Source organism: Microcebus murinus, chromosome 18 (assembly GCF_040939455.1).
Source record: "Microcebus murinus isolate Inina chromosome 18, M.murinus_Inina_mat1.0, whole genome shotgun sequence".
Lineage (NCBI taxonomy): Eukaryota > Metazoa > Chordata > Mammalia > Primates > Cheirogaleidae > Microcebus > Microcebus murinus.
Genome location: NC_134121.1, coordinates 11,943,886 through 11,968,724, shown reverse-complemented (window position 1 = coordinate 11,968,724; position 24,839 = coordinate 11,943,886). Strand labels below are relative to the sequence as shown.

Genomic DNA, 24,839 nt, shown 5'->3' with positions numbered 1-24,839 from the left:
AACTGATATATATATATATAAAAAATTAGCCGGGCATGGTGGCGCATGCCTGTAGTCCCAGCTACTCGGGAGGCTGAGGCAGAAGGATCACTCGAGCCCAGGAGTTTGAGGTTGCTGTGAGCTAGGCTGACGCCACGGCACTCACTCTAGCCTGGACAACAAAGCGAGACTCTGTCTCAAAAAAAAAAAAAAAAAAAAGTAGTATCCAGTTTTCCCAGCACCATTAAAAAAAAAAAAAAAAAGTAGCATACAAGATTCCACATGAACTTTCAACATAAAACAAGACATTTCAAAGGAATTTCCTACCTGCAAAAGGCCTTTAACCCCATAGTCTCCTTACCTCTCTGACTGTACATTGAGTCCTCTCCCCTCTGTGTTCAACTTCCAGTATTAGTGAAAATGCCACTGCAGTGGAAATTTTTGGAAAGTATCAGTCTTTGGAAAAACATCTAAATTGCTTAGCCTGGCCTTCAAGGCCTTTCAGAAGGGACCCTCTGGCCTAGCAACTTCATCCTACGGTACTCTCCTACACACTCTCTGTTCTCTACATAGTGGCTATTTACAGCTCTCCAAACAATAAACAATGTGCCAAGCTGGTTCATGCCTTTGTGATTTTCCACAAGTTGCTCCCTTTGCCTGGAATGCCCCTGCCCACACACCCATCTGGCAAACTCCTACTCATCCTTCAAGACCCAGCTCAAGGGGATCCTCTTCTGTGAAGCTTCCTAGCAGGCCTCAGCAAAATGAGCCAGTTCCTCCCATGCACCACTCTAGGGTGTATGTGTCCCTCTCCTTGTGCAGAGATTTCTTTTCTTTCTGTGGCTGTTCCTCTGATCTGATGATAAGAGCTGAGGGAGGAGAGACTGTATCTTATTCATATTTGTATCCTTAGCCTTCAGCATAGCACTTGGCATGTAGATGTCTATAAATATTTTATATGAAGGATTAAATGAATAAAACTTATTTTGACTCCTTTCTTCTCTTTTGTTTTTAGAGTCAAGATAGGGGCCCGGGGTGGTGGCTCACACCTGTAATCCTAGCACTCTGGGAGGCTGAGGCAAGAGGATCGCTTGAGCCCAGGAGTTTGAGGTTGCTGTGAGCTAGGCCGACGCCACAGCACTCACTCTAGCCTGGGCAACAGAGTGGGACTCTGTCTCGAAAACAAACAAACAAAAATTAAGATAGGGAGATCCAGCATTTTCTCATGAATTTTGGAAAATACTGAAGAAAGCACTCACCACAAGAAAAATACAAGAACTTCCATTAAATCTATTTATTGTCATTCACATTTTATAACCTGTGTGGTTTCACTGTGAACTCACTAGACCAACAATGGTTCCTCAAGCTTGAGGTGCTAGTAGGAGCCAGGTAGGTAAGGGGTGGCAGTGTAGTATGGTCCTCCAGATTCCTCGAGTCACAACAGTGGCAGCAATGGGGCCTAACATGTCATATTCGGGCACTTACTTAAACATGTATACAAAGTGACTCATTTAATTCTCGTAACAACCCATCAGGTAGCTATTATTATTGACCCCATTTTAAAGATGAGGAAATAGAGGCACAGAGTATCTTGCTCACAATCATATAGTTAATAAGTGGTAGAGCTGGCATTCAAACCCAGGAAGTCTAGCTTGGGAGTTCATTCTCCCATTCTTTATGCTATATTAACTCCATGAACAATTTTGGCTAAGAACATAGGGAATAAGAGGTAGAAAAAGAATGTGGCCTTTCATAACTAATCACCCCAGTCTCTGGGCTCTGGGATGCCCTTCTGGGTTCATAAGTATCCTGCAAAGGTGCTCAGTATCACTGGGTACGACTCTCAGACCCAGAGGGTCCAGTCTCCTTTTTGACCGCCCTGCACTTCTCCTTCACTGCAGGGAGAAAGTGATGTTTCAGTTGGCCTCATTCAGCTTGGAGCAGAGCTCTCACCAGCCTTCTCAGGAAGAGGGCTCCCTGCTCTCCCAGGTAGCTGAGGACATGCTGGCTCCACCTCCCTGGTTGCTTTCACGGAAGTACTCCGGGCTGGGGAAACCAGTGGGGCCACTTTCCTAAGGTGTATGTATCAGGACATATATTAACATATATATATTTAAAAACCAGGGGGTCTTGCTGTGTTGCCCAGGCTGGATTTCAACTCCTGGGCTCAAGCGATCCTCCTGTCTCAGCCTCCTGGGTACCAGGCACTATAGGCGTGTGCCAGAGCATCGGGCAGGACCTTAAGTCTTCATGGATTCCTGCACCCCAACCAGTATGTTTCAAGCAGAAAGCATGACATATGCAAAAATCCATGAGAGAGAATAAGCTTGGCATGTCCACAGAGCAGGTGAGAAGCTGATGGCAGATGGGAGGGTGCAATAGGGACGGGAGGGAGACGGAGTGGAAAGGTTGCCTAGTCTATCTTTGATTATTGTGAAAGGCCCTAAACATAAAGTAGAGAAATTTGATATTTCCTCCTACAGGCAATACAGAGCCACCAAAGGTCATGCTGTTTTTTAGATTTACAATTTGACTACTTAAGAAGTTGGCTTGCTTTTCTTCTCAACAATTAGGAAACACTGCCATCATGTGGCTGTCAGCTGATGCATGCTCCACACTAAGTTGCTGAATTTTCTATGATGTTGTTTAATCATTAAACCAAAGAACACTTGTCTGGATGCAAACAGGTGAGGTAAAGCAGTGTAAAGCTGTAAGAAAAAAAAAAAAAAAAGGATCGTTTCTATAAAGATTTTCAAGAAATCAACAACTGGGTTCAATTCTCTGATTTCTTACTTTGCTTTTAAAATTCTAACCTGAGTTTTTAGAGATTCTGATCTCAAGGATCCTTTCTATTCCCAGTGACCCCTATTTTATTATAGAATCATAAACTCTCTGGCTCTGCAAAGGTTCTGGCCTTTCCAGGGAAATTTTGCATCAAACAGTCTCCAGGACGTTTCCCTCAATTGTGGCAGATTCTATTTCAGTCCTAGGGATTGTTCTCCCTGTAAGGATTGCAGCTGGACAGACCTAAATTCAAATATTTCCACCATTATTTTTCCTGAGCTTCAGTTACTGCATCTACAAAACGTGGGTGACACCTTCTTCACAGGGTTATTGTAAGGATGAAACGATAACACGGATAAAGAGTGCGGGGCACGCCACAGGTCTTCGTATTAAGGGAGTCCTGTTCCTTCTCTCAGTCCTTCAGGGCATGTTGTTGTTGTGCACGGAGCAGGCACCCAGTAGAGGTCTGTGATTTGATCTCCGAGATTTACCTGGTCCTCAGCAACGTTCCTGAGAACAAAACCACTCACCCCCTCTGGCTTTGGGGACTGTCCCCAATTTCCAAGCATCAGCAGGGAGCCCGGGCTTGCTGGGGATTGCAATCCACGCGACTCTTCCGTGCGCAGCAGGCGGCAGGTGTGTGGGAGCGAGCCGGGCTGGGCCCTGCGGCCTTCATTCCCGGCCGCTCCCTTCCTAGCGGCTGGAGGGTGTGCGTGTGTGTATATAATTTAATCCCCGTGGGACTGGCGTCTGGCCTCATCCGAGGCTCCGCGGATTGGCTGACTGTCTCAGCTCGCCCCCGCCCTCCGTATCCCTGGTGTCCCAGGTGGCTCGGGCCCCTGTGGTGATCTCTGTTTACAGAGAGAACTCGTCCAAGTTGGGCTCCATCTCTGCACTCGCTGCCCTCCCGGGCCCGTCCGCCTGGGAAGCGGCGCGAAACCGGCCGAACCATTGCTCGCCCTTCCCCTCCCCCCATCGCCCAGAGAGGTCGGGTAAGGGGACTAGCAGGCTTGTGGGAGGGGGAGCCCCCGGCCTGGGGCATCCGGCAGGCCCCGTCCCGGTCCCTCACGCGGACCCAGGATTCTGTCCCCAGGCCCGCTCCCTCCGCCCCCGCACCACCGTGCCCGGTGCCGTGCCCACCCTGGGCAAGCGGCCAGAGGCTGGATCTCAGGGCTGTCAGCTCCCTAGCGGAGGCAAGGACGCGGAGCCCTCGCTCACAGGTGTTTCCCCACCGCAGCCGGACGGCGATGACCCCCAGGCCCGCCGGACCCCCGGACGGGGGCTGGGGCTGGGTGGTGGCAGCCACAGGCTTCGCAGTGAACGGGCTCTCCTACGGGCTGCTGCGCTCCTTGGGCCTTGCCCTCCCTGACCTCGCCGAGCACTTTGACCGAAGCGCCCAGGAGACCGCGTGGGTCAGCGCCCTGGCCCTGGCCGTACAGCAGGCAGCCAGTGAGGGGGGCCCCAGGCGGGAGGCGGGAACCGGGTGGCGAGGCCTTGAATGCGGTGGCGGGAGGCCCACCTGATACCAGACCCCCTGAGGAGGGGCGACCTTTGGAGCCAAGTTCCAGAAAAAAGTGGATCTTGAGGTCAAGGGGAGGACCTGTTGGCCCGAGGGTGGAGTTTTGAGCCAGGCGAGCAGCTGATGGGAGATGTCAGCGTTTGGGGACAAGGGGGGTGTCTTCCGTTAACTGAGCCCCCTCCTAGGCCCAGTGGGCAGCGCCCTGAGCACACGCTGGGGGGCGCGCCCGGTGGTGATGGTTGGGGGCGTCCTCACCTCGCTGGGCTTCGTCTGCTCGGCTTTCGCCCGCAGTCTGGCGCATGTCTACCTCGGCCTGGGCCTCCTCGCAGGTGAGGGGCGTGGGCGCGGGGTCTTCAGGGGAGAAGGGGGAGGGGAGCTTGCTGCGGGCTGGAGGAGAGAACGCGGCGGAGGCTCCGCGGGAAGCAGGCGGGCATCCCCGGTACCCACCCTCCTCGCGCCCTGTTCATTCGCAGGCTCCGGCTGGGCCCTGGCGTTCGCTCCCGCCCTCGGCACCCTGTCGCGTTACTTCTCCCGCCGTCGAGTCTTGGCCGTGGGGTTGGCGCTCACGGGCAACGGGGCCTCCTCGCTGCTCCTGGCGCCCGCCTTGCAATTCCTCCTCGATACTTTCGGCTGGCGGGGCGCCCTCCTCCTCCTTGGCGCCCTCACCCTGCACCTCACCCCCTGTGGCGCCCTGCTGCGACCTCTGACCCTCCCTGGCGACCCCCCGGCCCCACCCCGCGGCCCCCTAGCCGCCCTCGGCCTGGGTCTCTTCACACATCGGGCCTTCTCGGTCTTCGCTCTGGGCACCGCCCTGGTTGGGGGCGGGTACTTCGTTCCCTACGTGCACTTGGCCCCCCACGCTTTAGACCGGGGCCTGGGGGGGTACGGCGCAGCGCTGGTGGTGGCGGTGGCTGCGGTGGGCGATGCGGGCGCCCGGCTGGTCTGCGGGTGGCTGGCGGACCAGGGCTGGGTGCCCCTCCCGCGGCTGCTGGCCGTGTTCGGGGCTCTGACAGGGCTGGGGCTGCTAGTGGTGGGACTGGTGCCTGTGGCGGGGAGCGAGGGGGGCTGGGGGGGCCCCCTGCTGGCCGCGGCTGGGGCCTACGGGCTGAGCGCCGGGAGTTACGCCCCGCTGGTTTTCGGCGTGCTCCCAGGGCTGGTGGGCCTCGGAGGTGTGGTGCAGGCCACCGGGCTGGTGATGATGCTGATGAGCCTCGGGGGGCTGCTGGGTCCCCCCTTGTCAGGTAAGGGCCTGAGCCCGCAGATCCGATTACAGCTGTCCTCTGCCACTTGGGTCCCAGGCCTCTACATTCCTTCGCCCATCCTCAGGCTTCCTCAGGGATGAGACAGGAGACTTCACTGCCTCTTTCCTCGTGTGCGGCTCCTTCATCCTCGCCGGCAGCTTCATCTACATGGGGCTGCCCAGGGCGCTGCCCTCCTGCCGTCCAGCCTCACCTCCAGCCACTCCTCCTCCTGAGATGGGGGAGCTGCTCCCAGTCCCAGTCCCCCAGGTTGCCCTGCTCTCCCCAGCAGGCCCTCGCTCCACTCTGGACGCCACTTGTTGATCATTTCCTTGTTTGAGTCCTTGCCCCAATAAAGAATTCTTATCCAGTTTTCCTGAGAGCTCCAACTGTCAGCCAGTCTAGGACCCTCAAAACATTCTGCTTCAGTATCAAAAAAATATCAGAAAAGGCTGGCTGCCAGGAACAGGATCCCAGTAAGCCCTGAGGGTGAGGAAGGGTACCTGTCCTTCCAGCCAATCCATTGCTCTTTGCCCAAGTCCTTGCCATAACGGGCAATCTTTGAGAAGTTATCTGCCAGTCAGTTTGTTTGTTGCTGTGGGTAGAAGGTGCTCATGGGTGCTATCTGCCCCATCCTCATTTTCCTTACCCTAGTACACACACCTCTCATTCTCTCTCCTGCATGTCAATCTCCTTCTATTGGCCTGAGAGAAATATAAGAATCCTAGGCCCAGACTTCAGATTTATCAGCTTTCTCCCCTTCACATATACCCCATATTCTCACCATTCTTTCCATTTCTTTTCTAAGTCATAAGGATTGGGGAAGAGGAAGTTGGTGGGTGGGTGGGAGGTACTGTGGCCCAGGGAGCAGAGTCCAGGCTTAAAATGCTTTAGGTCACCAGAGCGTCTGGATACCCCCTCCCTACTCCTAGTCATGACTCCAGCCAGCCAAGCCAAGCATATGGGCCCCAGCTCTTTTTGAGGTTATGATTATTTTCTTATTCAGTTTTATCTCAAGGGGACAATTCTTGTTTCTTGTTTCCCAAACATCTGATGTTCTTGTTTCCCAAACATCTGTCTTCACAGAAGAAACTTAGGAGGCAATACTAGAGATTGTATGTAAAATGTGATAAGTCTTGGTCTTTGATTTTCATAGTTGTGGAGCAGGAACTCTTGGACCCTTCAAAACTCCTAGATCTTTTAGAAAAGGTTGGAGGAAAAAATAAAAGAAAAAAGCATATAAACAAGAAAAGGTGCAAAGGAGGAGAAATAAACAAAATACAAAGGATTGGCACACACACTGCAGGAGCCCCAGGCCTGCTCTGGGGGCAAGCAGATTAAGAATCGTAAGGCACTATGGTTCTAGGGATGCCAAAATGGGGCAGACCTGGAGCTGTCAAGCTCTGGCTTTCTGGGCATGACTGCCTCTTTGTGGAGTTCAGTCTTCTCCCAGTCCCTCCTTGGGCAGGGGGACTTTGGTAGCCAGCGCCTCTGTTACAAGTTCCTGGGGCCTTGATGTGGTAGCTGAGAAGCAGGCGCAGGAGAAGAAGTGGGGCAGAGTGATGAGAACTCCACTCCCTGCAAGAAGGCAGGCCCCAGCCACCACAAATGAAGCTGTGTAGTTGCCTGTCACATCCCGGAGGTAGCCTAGGTTCAAGAGGGAAAAATAATACACATGAGTGATCTGTTTGCTGGGGCTGATGGCTCAGTCACATTTTTGGGTGGAGGGAATATACCCATCGTCTTGAAGGAGATAGAGCTCCCAAGGTAGGGTTGGATGAACATGAGAACTCTGGTTTCCCAAAGGGGTCTCAAAAGGTAATTTCAACTACCTTCCTGCCTTCAGTAAGGACCTCCAAACAAGCCCTCAGGGAGCTGGAGATCCAGAAGGAGTCAAGCACCTGTGCTTTTCTTTCTGGCAACTGTGACCCTTCTACACCTTCAGTTAATGGGTGAAAGAAAAACGTTAAAGGTCTGAAAGTTCTGGCACCTTGAGCCTGTAGAACTTTGACCAGGAGGCCCAGACACCTGGGCTGGGGCCCAGTGAGCCAAAGGAAAGGGAAGACACTATGTCTGGCCAGGTTCAGCCAGGTCCTCAGAAAACCCAAGCTGTAGGCACCCTGCCAAGAGTTCCACTTAGCTCCTCTTTGTCTTCCACTCAGACCTTCCCAGCCCCAAGTTCTCTGCCCCATGGACCCATTTCATGGCTGCTATGATTGGCCATGCAGAGTGTGTACTTTACCATACCAGAGGGCAATATTCACATCTTCTGTAAGGGGAACAGTTCCCTCCCCCAATTGTGCAACATTGAAGCCCTGGCCCACCTGGTAACCCCATTTCCTTTACCTGACAGAGGAGCCCCCAGCAGTCCCCCGAGGCTCTCTACCATCTGCAGCAGTCCCAGGCCACAGTAAATCCTTCCAGTCCCTACCAGCTCAGGTAGCACGGAGAAGGCCACTGGGGTCAGGGCCCCTGATGTGAAGCCGTAGGCCACAGTCAGAGCCACCAGGGCTGTGGGAGACTGAGCTACAGGGAACAGGGCTAGTGACACCCCAGTCAAGGTGGTCCAGAGCATCAGGAGTCGTGCCACAGGCCCTGGGACTGCATCTCCCAGCCACCCAGAGGCCACACGCCCCACGAGATCAGAAATAGCAGCCACTGAGAGGAGGAAGGCAGCGGGTAGTGGGTCCCAACCCAGGTCCTGGAGATGGGCCACTAGGTGGACATAAGGAATAAAGTAGCCAGTGTTGATCAGGGTGAGGGCAGCAGTGTAACGGAGGAAGGGGCCATGATGGAGGAGGGAGGTGAGTTGGGCCCAAGGGCCACCCACAGCAGCGTCCTCAGCCAGGCAGAGTGGGCGGAGGAGAGCACCACAGGCCACCAGGTGGAGGGAGAGGGCAGACACCAGCAGTAAGGCCCCCCGCCAGGCATAGTAGCTGAGCAGCCACTGGAAAAGGGGGGCAAATGCAAAGGAGGAGAGGCCCACGCCTGTCAGTGCCATCCCGGTGGCCAGGGATCGATGCCGAGAGAAGTAACAGGACAAGCAGGCCAGGGTTGGAGCGAAGGTCAAGGCCCAGCCAGAACCTGTCAAAAAGGAAGAAACGGGAGTTGGGGACTCTTAGGGAGCTCATGGCATCCAGTAATCCCAACTGCCCAGCAGCAGAAGGTAGCACTTGCTTTGTAGTCCTGCAGACCTGGGTTACAATCCTGGCTCTGACACTTTCTATCTGTGTGACCTTGTGTGTTTTACTTACTCTCCTAGCCTCAATCTCCTGATCTGCAAAATCATCTGCAAAATCGGGGTCATATACTTTTTGGGACTGTGGAGGATTAGAGAGAATGTTTGTAAAGCAACTAGCACAGAGCTTTGGAGTTATACCCTGGCTCTACCATTTCTAGCTGTGTGACCTTCACTTGCCAAGTTGTGTAAGCTTTTAAAGCCTTTGTTTGACTGTCAATAGGATAACGATATTTATTTCACAGCCACAGTACCTAGCACAATTTTACAGTAATCCTTCCTTTTACACTCCAGTCCCACTAGCCCTGGGCTTGTATATCTGGTTTCACCATCTTAGAATTTCCTAATTCGTCACCACGTTTATCAATTTAATCATCCCTCTTAAAAATTCCCTCGGGGCAGGAGTGCTAGCCAAACTTTCCCTCAGCTTCTTCCTAAGCCTTTAGGAAAGAGCAGGAGGAAGTTGAAAATCAAGACGCCAAAGATCTAAGCATTTGACTCTCCAGCTCTCATCCAGGGTCTCACCTGAGAGCAGCCCAATACTCAGGTATAGGTGGGTCAAAGAGGTAGCAAAGGAGGCGAGCAGCATCCCCAGCGCAGCCAAGAGGCCTCCGGTCATCACCACGGGCCTCGGCCCGAACTTCGTGCTCAGGGCACTGCCTACCGGGCCTGGGGAAGTGGAAGGGGTTCTTCGGGAAGATCTCCGTCGTCACCCCCTAGCACAGCCCTGCCCCCCGCTCTTGCCCTTTCCTGCGCCCGCATCCCCTCTCCTTTCCGAGGGTCGCAGGACGCGGCATCCAGGGGCAGCACTCACTCCCAAACTGCTGCACCGCGATTCCGATGGAGGCGATCCAGGAGACGCGCGCCGCCTGCTCCCCGAACGCCGCCACGAACTCCACGAAGAAGACGCCAAAGGAGCGGAGCACCCCGAACACCAGCGCCGACTGGAAGAACGCCGAGAGCACCACCATCCACCCCCAGCCCCCGTCGGGGGGCTCGGCCCTGCTCGCCATGGGGGCGGCGACAGGGCTGCTCCACTGAGCGCCCCCGCGGCCGCCGGGCTCCGGGCACTCGGCTTCTGCCCACCCAGCCACGCCGCGGGCGGCCCGGCGCAGAGGCTGGTGGCGAGGAGACACTGACGGGCGGGAGAGGCGCCCGCGCTCCCCCGGGGGCGACGTAGCACCGGCGAGCAGGCCGGCGCGGCCCAGGCAGGCGCGCGGGGGGCGTGGCTCCGCCGGCTGGCCGCGGAGTCGGGGCTGGGCGGGATCGCCCGGCTCCAAGGTCCGGCTAGGAGCCGGGGAGCGTACCTGGGCTCGGGCCACACCCCGCGGGCGCACCAGTCCGGGTGTGCATTATCTATTTTATCACTGGGGGTGTCAGCCCGTGGCCACGCCGGCTAACAGGCACGTCCAGAGCTCACCAATGAGGACGCGGGATTCCTGAGCGGGGGGCGGAGCCAGAGGGCAGGGCGGGATTTACGCTTTGTTCTGGACGGGGGGCAGTGAGTGGGGCGCATGCGTAAGGAGAGGCATTAGGTAGGGCCCCACGTGATGCAGGGGCCACCCGGGCAGCTGCCAGGGTCTCCTAGTCACCTTGCAGGCCGACTCGACCACATTTCAGCACCCAGATCCACACGGAAGGGTTGGTGGTGGGTACACTGCTTCTGGAGGGGAAAGTAATTACTCGCTCAGTGAGGCGTCCAGGAGTTGCAAGGCCGTGGGGCAGCGAAGGAGGGGTCATGAGATGCGGCTTAAACGAAATAACCTGGCGGAGCGCTTGGATACTTGAGAGGTTCTTAGGCCAAAGGAAGAGAGAAGGAGAATGGGTTGGTGGCCTCCTGGCTTTCATTTCTGCAATAGGAACTCGTTCCTGTCACTTCAGTTTCTAACAGGAAACCTGCAGGTCACAGAGGCCAAAAATAACTGGGGAGAGGAAGGGCGGCTGTGAGCTCATACAGGGCCCCACCAGCACCACCTACCTCTTCCTCAGTGGGGCTGGAACCTTTTCCTCTGCCCTCTAGTAACAACCACTTCCTAACCACCTTTTTTGATCTAACGATGGAATAGACTGAAGACAAACTATGGCTCTGGCTACTGGAGCAGTCAGCCTCTCCTACCCAGCCAGTCCTCAGACCCCGAGCAAGCATTCCCTGATCCTCCTCCCCAGGCCCCATAGCACTAATGGCTTGGGTTTCCTGTACCTTCATTATAAGTCAAGCTCTCCAGGACCCTGACCTTAAAACCTTGGACTCAAAGGCTCACACCCAGACTAGTGGGGAAAGAAGATGGGAGTGGGGAGGGAGGCTGCGTAGTCATAAAAAGCATATTGAGACTTATAATTCTATATGTCGTAAATAAAAATCATACCAAGAAACCATATATATATATACACACACACACTCACACATACACATATGTATATATATATATATATATATATATATATATATATATATATATATATATTTTTGGCAGATAGAGTCAAATGTTGGCCAGTGGGGAATATGCCAAAGATGCAGAAATTAGTGTGGCTGTATTATATAGCGGTTAAGAGCTCAGTCTTTAGAATTAGATCACAGTTCCAATCTTAACTTCATTACTTATTAACTTCAGGGGTCAAGATATTGAAGCTCTCAGTTGTTTTCCACATCTGCACATAGGGGATAATAACAGTACCTACTTTTTTAGGGTTGCCAGGGGGGTTAAGTTAGAAAATCTATGCACTGAAATGCTTAGTTTAGGGTCTGACATGTAGCAGGAGATAACTAATATTAGCTGGTCTTATTTTCAACAGGGGATAAACTGTAATGGGAGGTGAAAGGAGGTTTTAGTTTAGTTTTTGTTTTTTTTTTTTTAAAATCTAATCCAGGTCATAGGTTTTAAAAGATTGAGAAACAAAACCACTGCTGTTTTGAATGTCCCCTTCAAAAACTCATGTTGAAACTTAATCCCCAATGTAGCAGCATTGAGAGGTGGGGCCTTTAAGAGTGATAGGATCATTAGGGCTCTGTGCTGCTCAATGGATTCATGGGTTAATGGATTAATGGGTTACCATGGGAGTGGGACTGGTGTCTTTATGAGAAGAGGAAGAGACCTGAGCTAGAACATTAGCACGCTCAGCCCCTCACCATGCGATACCCTGTGCTGCCTTGGGAGAGCCCCCACCTGCAAGCAGACTCTCGCCAGATGCAGCCCCTTGACCCTGGACTTCTTGGCCTCCATAACTGTAAGAAATAAATTCCTTTTATTTATAAATTACCCAGTTTCGGGTATTCTGTTGTAAGCAACAGAGAAATGGACTGAGACAGAAAACTGGTACCGAGAAGTGAGGTGTTACTGGCAACAAACATCTGAAAATGTGCAAGCAGCTCTGGAACTGGGTAATGGGCAGAGGCTGGAAGAATTTGGAGGAGCAAGCTAGAAAAAGCCTAGATGCTGATGAGGGCTTAGAAGACAAGAAGACTAGGGAAAAGCTTTAATTCCTTAGAGATTGGTTAAGTGGCCATGACCAGAATGCTCACATGGACAGTAAAGGCCGTTCTGACAAGCTCTCAGATGGAACTGAGCGACAAGGTATTGGAAACTGGAGTAAAGGCCATCCTTGTTATAAACTGGCAAAGAACTTGGCTGAACTGTGTCCATGCCAGAGGGCTTTGGGGAAGGCTGAACTTCAGAGTGATGAATTAGGGTATCTGGCAGAAGAAATTTCTAAGCAGCAAAGTGCTGAGGCTGCTGTGTGGTTACTTCTAACTGCTTATGGTGAACTGGTAGAGAAAACGGAAACAGAGAGGAAAAATGTGGAAAATTTTCAGCCTGCCCAAGTGGTAGAAAATGAAAGAGCGTTTTCAGGAAAGGAATCCAAGGGTGAGGCCAAGCCATCACTTGCTAAAAAGATTAACCTGGCTAAAAGGGAGCCAGGTGCTATTCTTAAAGAAAATGGAAAACCGAGGACCCCGAAGTCATTTCAGAGATCTTTGAGGCTGCCCCTCCCATCACAGGCCCAGAGGCTTTGGAGGGCAGAATGGTTTCAGGGGACAGGCCTGGAGCACTCTCCAAGGGCTTGCAGCCCAGAACTTCCTCAAGACTACACCCTGCACCCCAGTGCAGCACTCTGCAGCTACCCCAGCCCGGTAGTGGCTCAAGTGACCCCATGTGAGGCTTGTGCCCCGGCTCCAGAAGGTACAAATGATAGACCTTGGCAGTGTCCATGTGGTACTAATTCTGCAGGCTTGCAGAAAGCAAAGAACTCTGAAGCTTGGCAGCCTCCACCCAGATTTCAAAGGATGTCATCAAAAGCCTGCGGGCCCAGGCAGAGACTTGTCACGGGGGTAGTGCTGCCACCATGGAGAGCCCCTACCATGGCAACACGGAGCAGAAATGTGGGTTGGAGCTGCTGCAGAGAGTGCTTGCCAGGGCAATGCCCATTGGAGCTGTGGAAGCAAGACCGCTGCAGAGTCCCCACTAGGGCAATGCCTAGTGGACCTGTGGGAGCAAGACCACCACTGGGACTCCGGAACTGGGGAGTCACAGGCAGCATGCAACACCCACCTGGGAAAGCTTCAGGCACCAGACTCCAACCCTCACATAAGAGCTGCCACAAGGGCAGGGCTGCCTGAGCCTTGGTGCCCTACCTCTGCCCCAGTGTGTCCAGGAGGTGTCATGTGGAGCCAAAAATGATTATTCTCCTGCTTTAAGATGTACTGTCTGCCCTGCTGGGTTTTGGACTTGCTTGGGGCCTGTTACCCCTGTCTTCTTGCCTATTTCTTTTCTCCCTTTTGGAATGCAAATGTGTACACAATGTTTTTTCCCACCGATGTCTGTTGGAAGTAGATAATTTGTTTTGATTTTACAGGCTCACAGATGAGACTTTGTACTTTTGAGTTGATGCTGGAATGAGTTAAGACTTTGGGACTATGGGGATGGAATGAATGTATTTGTATGCGAGAAGGACATGAGTTTTGTGGGCCCAGAGGCAGAATGCTGTCTTGAATGTTTCCTCCAAAAACTCATGTTGAAACTTAATCCCCAGTGTGGCAGTATTGAGAGGTGAGGCCCTCAAAAGGTGATTGGATCATGAGGGCTCTGCCATTCGTGGATTAATGGGCTATTATGAGAAGGGAACTAGTGGCTTTATAAAAAGGGGAAGAGGGACCTGAGCTAGTCCCCTTGCCGTGGATATCCTGTGTCACAGAGAGCCTCCACCAGCAAGAAGACTCTCACCAGATGCGGCCCCTTGACCTCGACTTCCCAGCCTCCATAACTGTAAGAAATAAATTCCTTTTCTTTATAAATTACCCAGTTTCAGGTATTCTGTAATAAGCAACAAGAAAATGGACTGAGACAACCACAAACTAAATGTTGGTGGGAACTGCAGAGACCACATTAACTGACATTTTCACAGATGAGGAACTTAGGACCCAGAGAAGTAACATCAGAATTGGCCCATGGGGTAAAACAGAGCTGTGCACCCAGCACACACAGGACAGGAGAAAGGGTGAGAGAGACACGCAGTTGACACTGGATAGGTTCCAAGATATGGATGGAGTTGGCATGTTGGCTCTAACCACATGGTCTTGTCACTGGCACCTCTAGCCCCTGTTGTCCTCATGGGACCCAAGTCCTATCCATTTTCCTTGGTGATGGAGGCATGTCCCATGCATTAAGGTCCCAGCCTCTTGGTATTATTAGTGGCTTCCTGGTTTCTCCCTACCACCTCCACACCTCAGGCAGGAAGTGACTTCAGAGCAGCAGGATGCAGGTGGCTCCGGAGAAACTTCATGAAGTCACTGGTTCCTACACAATGAGCCGGAAGGCAAGGGCAGGGAAAGGGAGAACAGGACCATTTAAAATGTCTCATGGGATGGGACAGGGCAATGGGCACAGAATCTAAGATGTTATCCAGGAGGGAAGAAACCCCTTTTCCAGCCCCCAGATACGCCCCCCTGCAAGAACCCAAGACACAGCAGGTGGCACAGAGAGGCTTCTTTATTCCAAGGATCTGATCCTAAAAGAGATAACGTCTTAACTCCCAGGCATTGTCCACCTGCCCTTCCAGTCTGCTAAATAGAAATCATGGTTCCTTCTAACATCTCTCCTCTGCCTTCTCCCTCCTTCAATTCTGCAATGGGGAGTGAAAGGGAAAGAGAGGATAGCTTTCTCCCTAGTCCCCAAGTGACAGCCACTAGTACTGACAAGATAAGTGAAGTTCCACTCCACAAATTCAAAAGTGCTTTTTACCCTCCACCCATGTCCCATAATCAAATAGGCCCCAGGGCAACAAGTGGCAGGAGTATAAATCAAGGCTTCATAGTATCATCTAACATTCCAGAGATTCTACCCAGCCTAGAGGCAACCTCATTCTAACTTTCTTCCTACCTGGCCTACACCAGAAACTGTACCCTTCAACCAACATCTTAATCCTACCTAGAAACTTGGTCAACTAGAACAGGCCTTTGGCCCATCAGCCAATCAATCTTTTAAATCCCTGAACCCAATGACAATCCCAATCATAATCCCAGACTACAGCAAACCCAGAATGAAACTCAGCCCCTTTTCTTTTTTTTTTTGTGGACGGTTCTAATGCATTCACTGGTCCCAGACAGGAATGCAGTGATGGGAAGACTGGGTCACAGACCCAGATTTCCTAAAGTAAGAAAGTTACCAAGCACTGTGACCTCTAGAGGCAAAGAAGTTTCTGGCATCTGGACACTTGCCAGAAGATGTCCAAAAACCCAGTAAGGAAAGAAGGGGCTTGTCTCAGGTAGAGAGAACCCCAAGGAACATTCGAACCCAGATGCCTCTGCAGTAAAGGATGGGTCACAGCTCTTTGCCATCTAAACAAGGTAGAGTTTCATAATTGTCCCCTAGATTGCAACATTCATAGAGATTGGGCAGAGTCAGAAAAGGTCACATCATCTCTGATAAAGAATTTCCGATCTCTGCCCAATGGAGTGATCAACTTAGTGCTAATAACAGGCCCTAGTGGGAGGATTATGGGCTCAACTCAAGCCTGTACCATTACAGATGGGTACAGCAGAGCCAAACCCAGGTGACCACATTAATGGGACAGTTTATATTCTGGACCATCTTTCAGGAGACCACCAGGCTCCACTTGCAGTGATGCAGAATCCAGCCCCTACACCCACAGCCTACAGGTGGCATTTATTACCTCCATTTAAGGCTCACCAAAAAGCTTACTATCACCCTTTAAGACAAGAGAAATGGCTTTATCCAGTTCTAGCCTGCTAGAGAACCTACAACATCCAAACACCAGAGAGGCTTCCAGACCTAATTCCACAATCCAACAAGTTCCCCGAACTGCCCTAAGACAAATAAAGGTTCTAGACCTAGAATTGGAGGGACAGAGCACAGAGAACCCCTTTCTCCATTTTACACAAGCCAACAAGCAAACAGGAGAAAAAACAATTCTAAAGATAAAATTATGACAATAATATAATACACTCAAGCCAAAGGAGAGAGCCAAGTGCTCATATTCTCTGCCAGCAGAGCTGTGACCTCACTTTCTGTGTTTCGGGTCACTTTTGAACACACTTGTGGAAGAGGAAACTGGGAAATGCAATAGAATGAAGGCCCTGGTGCCACCCAAAGGCTTCAATAAATTATATTTACAGATAAACTGAATGCAATGGGGGCCGTGGGTGGACAGCTGTTCCTTTAAGGAAACCAGGTCTCCAGTCTCTCTCCTCCCCCATCCCCTAGCTAGCTCTCTCCTCAGAAACAATCTGGATTGTGGGGAAGAGGTTTTGACCAGCAAAACAGAGGCAGATCTAGCTGGGACCTGCCACCCCTGCTCTCCCCAGAGAGAAATTAAGGTGGCAGCAGTTTCTGATACCAGAGTGGGCTTGCACACCCCCATGCCCAAGCCTGACAGGGAAGCCAGGCCTGAGCCTGCAGCTTTTCCTGGCCCCCGGGAGCTAGGGCCCCCCGAGAATGTGGTAGTGCACTTTGGTGTTGGTAGCAGCTCCGTGTTTCTGGCGCAGATGCAGCCGCAGTTGACTCTTGTGCCGGAAATGCAGGCCGCAGGGGTCACACTGTGGGAGGACAGCCTATCAGGGCCCTTTCTATCCACAACCACCTTTTAGGTGTCAAGCAAGAGGGAACTGTCCAGCTGTCCACTGAGAATTAGCTCTTGGGCCCTGAGGGCGGCCCAGGAGCTAGGGCCCGCCTATTTAGCAGAGGTTTTCCCACCCCTTAGCCTCTCTCTGTCTGGAAAACAGTGCCCAGCCCAGAGCACAACTGCTACACCTGTCCATCCCTACCCCAAGCCTCTGCCCTTTATTGACACAGACTCTTCCTGGCCACCACCCATGCCGAGAGATCTAGGGACAACGAGGGGATCCTGCTCCCCTCAGAGCTCCGCCCCTAGGTAAAGGGGAGGTAATTCTAAGCTTTTAGGCCAGGCCAGGCCGGTACCCACGTGGTAAGGCTTCTCTCCCGTGTGGATGCGAACGTGGCTCTTGAGGGTCTGTAGGTGGCGGAAGCGAGTCCCGCAGGTGGGGCAAGGATAGGGCTTCTCCCCAGTGTGGATCAGCACGTGCGCCCGCAGGTGTGCTACCTGGGAGGGGAGGAGACTTCAGACCACGCCCCCGGGAGGGACAAAACCCTCCCTATTGGCCCGCCCCGCCCTCTTGCAGATTTGTCTTTGAACCCGCTCGGAGGCTGGCCGGGTACCTGTACAAAGCGCGAGCCGCACGTCTCACACTTATAGGGCTTTTCTCCGGAATGGATGCGGCTGTGCGTTTTCAGGTTAGCGGGCCGGTTAAAACGGGCGCCGCAGATGGAGCAGTGGTAGGGCTTTTCCCCTGGAGACCGGGAGGACGGGAGGTCAGGGACTTTGCCCAAGGACAGTTGTAGGAGCAAGGTCAGGGCCCTCTCCTCCCCTACCTGTGTGCACCGTGCGGTGACTGGCCAGGTTGCCCTTGTATCGGAAGGCAGACCGGCAGAGCTGACACTTATAGGGCTTGTCCTCGGCCAAGGGGTCCAGCCCCGATGAGCACCCTGCCGCAGCCTCACAGTTCTGGCAGCTGAAAAATTCACTTCCTAGGAAGGGGGGTGGGTAATGACAATCACAGTTATTTAACGAGGGCTTCCTAGGTACCAGTTAATCCTCAAATCACACAGTAGTAGGTTTAATTTTTGGGTTTTTTTGTTTGTTTTTTGAGACAGAGTCTCACTCTGTTGCCCAAGCTCCAGTGCTGTGGCATCAGCCTAGCTCACAGCAACCTCAAACTCCTGGGCTCAAGGGATCCTCCTGTCTCAGCCTCCCCAGTAGCTGGGACTACAGGGAAGCACCACCACACCCGGCTAATTTTTTTTTTCTATTTTTAGTAGAGATGGGGTCTTGCTCTTGCTCAGGCTGGTCTTGAACTCCTGAGCTCAAGTGATCCTCCCACCTCGGCCTCCCAGAGTGCCAGGATTACAGGTGTGAGCCACCGCGCCTGGCCCAGCAGTGGGTTTTCTTTTCTGCAATTCACTATAAAGGCTTCTGAGACTCTTTGGACTTGCTGAAGGTTTAGTAAGAAGATGAACCAAGATCTAACTCCACATCTGTCTGATCCCTGATTCTCTTCCATAGTGATGGTGGCAGGTGGAGGCCCCTGCCAGTGGGTGAAGGTCTCTGTTTCTCCTCCCATCTTGCACCACTCTGGATAACAGCCTTGACAGGCCCTGGCAAGCCCTGGGCTGACCACTCAGCCATGGATCAGGATAGGCCAGAAATTTCCAAGCTTTACTGCTCATTGGAAGCACCCGGGGCTTTAAGAACTATTGCTGCCTGGTCCCACTTCCAGACATTCTGATCTAGGGGGTGTGACCAGGGCAATGGGAGTTTCACACGCTTCCTAGGTGATTCTAACTTGTAGTAAAGTTCAGGAACTATTGGAATGGTCTTTCCTGAGGTCCTTTGGCCCAAACTGGCCTGCAGCAGCCACAGGAGAAAAGTGAAGAAACAGGGGCTCTTACCTGGTGGTGGACGAGCTTGCCCAGAGGGTGACCCAGTGGTCTCTTGAGTGTGGGGTGTGAGGAGATGGGGGGTATTGGCTGGAGCCCCACATTTTAACTGTACAGTGGCAGCAGTCACAGAGAGCCTAGGCAGATGGTAAGGGCCAGAGATAAGGGTTAGGAGATTATATGGGGGGGATTCTCCACTAGAGAACTTGGAGCCAAAGGCCTAGCCTCTGGCAGTGAGCCACATTGACCAATGAGCCACATCCATTGTGCTGCCAAAGTTCCATCCCACTGAATAAGCCTGTTCTCTGGCCAACTCCCTAAGGTGGACTCGTGTCTCTGAAACCCATCCCTATCTCCCTGCCTCCTGGCCTGCAAGGCCCAATGGCTCTGCCTCCTAGCTGAGGCCAGCCCCTACACATTCTTAGGGTTCCAGATTCTGTACCTGCTCTGGGGACCAGGAATGAGTCCTTCTTCGCTGCTGCTGCTGCTGCTGGAGGCCTCATCTCCACTGGGGAGCCTGGCTTGGGAGCAAGGTTGACCAGAACTCTTTTCCCCCACCAGGCTTCCTGCTTGGGAGGCCTGAGAGTTCAGCACGATGTACTTGTACTTTTTCCAGTTGCAGGCCTTGGGGTCTGGGCTGGCCGGACTGGAGGGGCCTTGACTGCAGCTTCGAGACTCAGTAGGTGGGTCTGGGTGTCCTTCGGAGCACCTGGGACTGCCTGGTGGAGGAGCCGTTGGGGGAATGGGGGGTTCTGCTTCCAGGGGTTGCAGGGAGATGCCCAGAGGTTCATAGCTGGGAAAAGTGTGATGGACATTAGTGCCATTTCCTAGTCTCCGCCTTTGCCCTTGACACCTGGGGCATCACCCCACCCACGGAGAACATGAGCCTGGGTTCCCTCACCTGGCCTGGATGAAGCGGTGGCATGCTTGGACCACGTGTTCCATCTGCAAGTAGGTGGCAGCTGCAAGGACGGCTGGTGCAGTGGCCGGAGAGAGGCGCAGGCGCGAAGTGTACATGAAGTCCAAAAGAGTAGTGAAGCCTCTGGCTTCGGGGCCCCCGGGCAGAGAGAGCACGTCTACCCCCACTCCCGCACGGCCCCGAAAAATTGAATAGAAGAAGCCACTGGAGAAAGGTCAGATAGGTCACGGTAGGGGCTGGGGAACCAAGGTAGACACCGGCCACTTTAAAATCCCCGCCTCCTCACTATCACCCCGCCCCTAATTCCAGGACGCTCCGCCTCCTGCTTTTGAAAGGCGTCGCTTAGGATTCCCACTCAGCGGCCCATGGCCCCGCCCCTTTCCATTTGGTCCCGCCCCACCCCCAGAGGCCCCACCCCTCGAACCTGCAGGCGATGAGAACTGCCTTGTGCGCTCTGAGGGGTTGCCCGCCAACTAGCAGCGTGACGTCAGTGAGGATCCCGCGCAGGCGCAGCTCATTCAGATTGCCCAGCACGTCGGAGGAGTGGCGAGTGAACTCGCGGACGTAGCCCAGCGCTCCCTCCGGGGTAGCGGTGGAACCCATGGCGACGCAGGCCTGCAGATGCCATGGATAGGGCTCGGGACCAGGCTGTCCTAAGGCGCTTCCCTTCCCTGTTTGCCTTTTCCTCCCGAGGTGCAGGTAGAGCCAGGGCCTCCAGCCCCGGCCCCGGCACACGCAGCCTTACTCTTAATTCCTCTTGTCCATTCTGCCCTCAACTAACAGTCGCTCTCTTCCCTCGGCCAGATCGCACGGCAGTGGGGGCCAGTTCCCACACTGCTGCGTTGTTCGCAGGGAAGCGCGGAGAGCCAGGCGCCCAGCGCCCCTAGTCCGACCCCTAGCGCCCACCTGCACCCCTCGGCCCCCTGCTCCGCCGCGCGCAAGTCTCAGGTATCCGACCCTGCCTGGAGACCCCACGCGACCAGCGGTCCATCGCCCTCCAAATCCCAGTCGAACCTCTCTTCCCCGAACGATGGAATTCTGCTCTTCCTACCTAGTCCCCCATCCCGAGTTGAGCCCAACGTCTGGGACTCGAGTCTTCCTACCACCAACAAGCCCCAGCCCTTTCGAGGACCCAGGAGTCCGGCTCCCTGGCCTCCCGTCCTTACCCCCGTCCTGCAGGGGCTGCGGCCGCTCTTCTTAAGGGGGCGGGGTCTCTCTCCCCTCTCGGCCTCGGGCTCCTTTATCTGGCCGGGATGTCGGGGGCGGGGGTGGAGGTGGGGTGGACGCCTGGGTCTGTATCCTTCCTTCCTCCCTCGCTCTCCAGATGGCGAGCCCAGGGCGGGGGCCCGGTCTCGAGGGCGGGACCTCAGGAACGCGGGGTGGTCGTGACGCGCGGGGTCTCGGGCCACTGGAAGTGGAAACAGGGACGGGGGCCGTGGAGTTGGGGGGAGGTCAGGGACGTCAAGGTTGGAAATACGGGCAGCCTGAGTCGTCGGAGGGCCTGGGCCAGCGAACATCGGCGTGCTCGCTTTTGGAAGCGGGTGCCCGGAGCCTGTCGCAGGAGAAAGTGAAGATGTCCAAACTCCCCGACCTAATGCACTGTGTTAAGGGAGAGAAGGGGAGCCCCAGGAGGCACCAGGTTTGGGGGGGCGTGGTGGGCTCCCGTGGGATCTCAGACGGCCGGAGCATGCGGTGTGGTGACAGGCTCCTCCAGCGGGGCCTACAAAACGGGGGTGGGGGGTGTGTGCTATGGCCGGGCAGGGTAGGGAGAGGGCGGATATGATTTCTAGTTCGTTTCCTTCCATTGTCCTGCGACCGGACGGCTACGCCAGCTGCTTCCCCTCGAGGAGGTGGGGAAAGCCCCGAGGTGGGGGAGGCGAGAGACGCGAAGGAGACCTAGGCGTCCGGCCTCTCGCTCCTGACTCTCTTTTGAATCCTTTTAGGGATCCAGAAAGACGGACTCCCGCCCCGAGCCCGCTCGCTCTCCCCCAATCCCAGCTCACTGGGCACCCGCCCGTCGGCTACGCTTGGAGGCTGGCGGGGCGCCGGGGTCCAGCGCGGCAAGCAGGCAAGGCTCGGCAATGCGCGGCTGCCTCCACGAGGGGGCGGGCGAGCGCTAGCCTCGCCTCGCCCGCCGCCTCCACCCTGCTGGGGGTGCCCTCAGACCCCCGCGCAGGATCGGTTCGGTCTGGGCTGCTGAAACCTTCGGCCTCCTCCCTTTTGTGCCGGTTTATTTTGCACCTCTGTCTCCTAAGAGGGAACTAGGGTTGGGCAGAGGGGACCGAGGGGACATTCCCCTCAGGCGGGGCCCCTACCTGAGGCGAGACGTCCACAGGCTTTGGGAGCGAGGGGAGTGGGTGGGACAAGAAGCGGGGCCTGAGCCTGGGAGCACAGGGCTTTCTTTTCTAATCAAGGTAGAAACTACTATCCAGATGTCTTTGAAAGTGAATTTTTATTGAACATGAACATGAAAACTGGATGGAGTAAACAGCAAGGAAAATAGGGAGGAGGGGTCAGGAGAGGCCTGACAACCCTAATTTTAAGTCCCCCATCTGAGAGATATGCGTGGGTCACACCCCCATATTTTGTTTGGGGAGACTTTGGGGGGAGGCAAGTCTCATCTGGAGAAGGGGGCTGGAGCTGACTCCAGCTGCGAAGCAGGAGTTCCTGGGGTTTGGGCCCAGGAGAGTGTACAGTGGCCCAGGAATGACTGACCGTTGTCCCTGGAGCTGGATATGCAGGTCTGAGCCCTCCCCTGCCTGTCTTCATTTGAGTGCATGCAAGAGCAGCTGAGAGACTGGGAGACGACTCAGCATTCACGGTGGTGAAGGGGCTTTGAGATGTGAGAGTTACTTTGGTCTCTGCCCATTTTGGAGGTAGGAACTAGACTAGGGTTTCCCTTCGGTATCAGGATGGCGTGTTAGCTGGTCAGTTGCCAGGTGCCCATTTATTATGGGGTGTGAGTTCATTCGATTGTTAGGAGCACTGGGGGCTGCATTCAGCCTTGAGGGCCTTTGGTGAGGCACAAGGCTGATTTTGAAGCTACATTGATTCTAGAGGTTCTGATGCCCACAATTTGGAGATTGTGCTCATCTCTGTCATCATGGACTATCAGGAGAGCCAAAGTGCTCATGCTGGTTTTGGGGCACAGCCTGTTTGGGGGTACTATATACATTTTAAGGCTCAGATTAGATTTGGGGGGACATGAAATTCAGTTTGGAGTTTTAAAATTAGTTTGAGATGGAACATAGTAGGAAGCTGTGAGCAAGCTTAACGGCTTTCTGTGATTGGGGGGGGTCCCAGGAGGTGGAAGCAAAGTTTTATATTTGAATCTTGTGGAAGCTCACTTTGATGGGGGGATATTCCTGTGTATGCATGGCTAGCCAAGAAGCTTTTTCTAGGGTGAGAAACAAGGTGAAGGCCCCCGGGGTAGGGGACTAAAATTTTGGGGTGTCCTTATTTTGGGGGTGTTTTGTCACTTTTTGGGTACTTTTGGTGAAGCCGAGGGATGGAGCATAAGGTGAGACTGATTTGGGACTTCACTTACTTTAGAGCACAATTCTGGTTTGGGATGTCTTTGGCTTATAGCTCCCTCTCACCCCAGATTTTAGAGATTTTTCTTTATTGAACCCCCAAATAAGTCCAGGACTTAAAGGGAGAAGCCTGGAAGGGGTGGTATCTCCTCTTATTACTATGTGGCCTAGATAGATCTGAGGGAGAAAAGGCAGTTTCAGACTCTGAACCCCAATTTCTTAAAGGAGCACACAGCAGTTTGGGGGAAGGCAGAGGAAAATGGGGTGTCTCTTGGCAAAGTGGACACCCCTGACCAGGGTAGTGATGCTAGAACTGTGGCAAGGAGGGGTGGCAGTGAGGTACAAGGAGGTGATCCCTGTACCCTGATTTTCTAGGACAAGAGCCTCAAACAGAAAGCAGAGGACTGGGAGTGTGGGTGAGATGAGGGGGGAGGGGTTCCCAACGGCAGCAGGGGCTAGAGGGTAAGCCAGGCCAGCTCTTCGCGCCTGGGTCCCTGCTCTCTTCGGCTCTCCTCCCCTCTCTCCCTCCCACCGCCCACCCCCCCAACCCAAGGAAAAAAAACTGCCTGTGCAACAGCAATGGCAGATTCCAATCCTCCAGGCTTTCCTAAACCACCACCGAGACCAGCCGGGGGGGAGGGGAAGGGAGGATCGGGCTTTCCTGCTTCCTTAAGACAGGGGCAATGAGCTTGACCTCCTGGCCCCTAGCCCTTTGAGGAGTGCCCCCCCCGTCTGGAAGCCAGGTGTCCTGGACCCTAGCCCCCGAGCGGGGGGGCCTGCAGAGACGGGGAGGAGGAAGGAGGGAGTGACTTCCAAAATTGGCATCGGGACAGAGCAGGGCTGGCGGGAGGCAGGCAAAAGACGGAATTTTCCTGAAAAAACGGGGGTATCTGAGGACCCCAAATTTGGGGAGCTAGTCCAGGACCGTCCTCCCAACACCCTAGATTTTTTGGGGATTTTTTGGGGACCCTGGGACCCCTCTAGATGGGGTGAGGAATGTAGTGTTGGGGGAATCTGACTGGGGCATTGCAGCTGCCTCTCCCGCCGAGTTGGAGACGGATGGGCTGGGACGGGTTTTGGGGGGGTGTCCCCAATTCTGACTGGGAGTGGAGGAACCCCCTCCTGAGCCCTCTTGTGGGGGTCCCTCCTCCCCAGGGCACTCCCCAGTCCCTGAGCCAGCCGAGAGGAAGGAGGCCAGCGATGCGACTGGGGCAGCTCCTTTCTCCTGCACCCCAAATGTGAGGGATGCACCCCAAATTTTGCTCCTTTCAAAATAGGGGACCAGGATCTCAGGGGAGAGTAGCTGAGGTAAGTGGGGAGGAAAGTGTCCCCTGTTTTCAGGAGAGACGTGGCGGTTGGGGGGAGGTTTGGAGGTGCTTGCTGGGGTGGGGTTGGGCTTTGTCAGTCTTGGAATTGGGGGGATGATTGGAGAGGCTTTCTCTTATACCCCTAAACTACAGCCCCCAGATGGAAACCAAAGGCTGAGACCAGAGAGCCCTCAACATCCCCAGCCGTTAGGAGTGTGTTTGATTTCTCTTTCACCCCCACAAAGGCTCTGCCGAGGGTGGGAGCTGGGGGCAGCTGTTCTGGGGGCTAAGGAGGGTGAAGTGAGGAGCAGGAGGCCTTGGCAGGGTTTGATGTAGGACAGATAGGGGTCTCGG

The 24,839-nt window shown here is 54.1% G+C and overlaps 3 protein-coding genes across 3 annotated transcripts; 1 reads left to right on the top strand and 2 right to left on the bottom strand.

Annotated features, from left to right (window-relative positions):
- The first annotated feature begins 3,981 nt into the window (after positions 1-3,981).
- SLC16A11 (solute carrier family 16 member 11) lies at positions 3,982-6,329 on the top strand. The gene is made up of 4 exons (XM_012777210.2): positions 3,982-4,212; positions 4,468-4,611; positions 4,756-5,523; positions 5,609-6,329. The coding sequence occupies exons 1-4, from the start codon at positions 4,011-4,013 to the stop codon at positions 5,842-5,844; spliced, it is 1,350 nt and encodes a 449-aa protein (XP_012632664.2). The 5' UTR covers positions 3,982-4,010; the 3' UTR covers positions 5,845-6,329.
- Positions 6,330-6,633: 304 nt separating this feature from the next.
- Positions 6,634-10,156, bottom strand: SLC16A13 (solute carrier family 16 member 13). Its single transcript, XM_012777227.3, has 4 exons — positions 9,573-10,156; positions 9,284-9,427; positions 7,867-8,604; positions 6,634-7,167 (listed from the first exon to the last, which is right to left on the bottom strand). The coding sequence occupies exons 1-4, from the start codon at positions 9,769-9,771 to the stop codon at positions 6,959-6,961; spliced, it is 1,290 nt and encodes a 429-aa protein (XP_012632681.2). The 5' UTR covers positions 9,772-10,156; the 3' UTR covers positions 6,634-6,958.
- Positions 10,157-11,222: 1,066 nt separating this feature from the next.
- Positions 11,223-20,861, bottom strand: BCL6B (BCL6B transcription repressor). Its single transcript, XM_012777179.2, has 9 exons — positions 20,812-20,861; positions 20,070-20,260; positions 19,628-19,849; positions 19,169-19,519; positions 18,739-18,863; positions 17,662-17,817; positions 17,449-17,579; positions 17,195-17,332; positions 11,223-16,808 (listed from the first exon to the last, which is right to left on the bottom strand). Exons 2-9 carry the CDS (start codon positions 20,246-20,248, stop codon positions 16,692-16,694), a joined length of 1,419 nt encoding a protein of 472 aa, XP_012632633.2. The 5' UTR covers positions 20,249-20,260; positions 20,812-20,861; the 3' UTR covers positions 11,223-16,691.
- Between the last annotated feature and the right edge of the window lie 3,978 nt (positions 20,862-24,839).

Excerpts from the sequence above, each read along its gene's own strand:
- SLC16A11 (XM_012777210.2), top strand. The coding sequence starts at position 4,011 with ATGACCCCCAGGCCCGCCGGACCCCCGGACGGGGGCTGGGGCTGGGTG. Across the intron at positions 4,213-4,467 it reads GGCCGTACAGCAGGCAGCCA|GCCCAGTGGGCAGCGCCCTG; the intron begins GTGAGGGGGGCC and ends GCCCCCTCCTAG. Across the intron at positions 4,612-4,755 it reads CGGCCTGGGCCTCCTCGCAG|GCTCCGGCTGGGCCCTGGCG; the intron begins GTGAGGGGCGTG and ends GTTCATTCGCAG.
- SLC16A13 (XM_012777227.3), bottom strand. The coding sequence starts at position 9,771 with ATGGCGAGCAGGGCCGAGCCCCCCGACGGGGGCTGGGGGTGGATGGTG. Across the intron at positions 9,428-9,572 it reads CGCGGTGCAGCAGTTTGGGA|GCCCGGTAGGCAGTGCCCTG; the intron begins GTGAGTGCTGCC and ends CCACTTCCCCAG. Across the intron at positions 7,168-7,866 it reads GCTGGGGGCTCCTCTGTCAG|GCTACCTCCGGGATGTGACA; the intron begins GTAAAGGAAATG and ends TCTTGAACCTAG.
- BCL6B (XM_012777179.2), bottom strand. The coding sequence starts at position 20,248 with ATGGGTTCCACCGCTACCCCGGAGGGAGCGCTGGGCTACGTCCGCGAG. Across the intron at positions 19,850-20,069 it reads GCAGTTCTCATCGCCTGCAG|TGGCTTCTTCTATTCAATTT; the intron begins GTTCGAGGGGTG and ends ACCTTTCTCCAG. Across the intron at positions 17,580-17,661 it reads TCACCGCACGGTGCACACAG|GGGAAAAGCCCTACCACTGC; the intron begins GTAGGGGAGGAG and ends CCCGGTCTCCAG.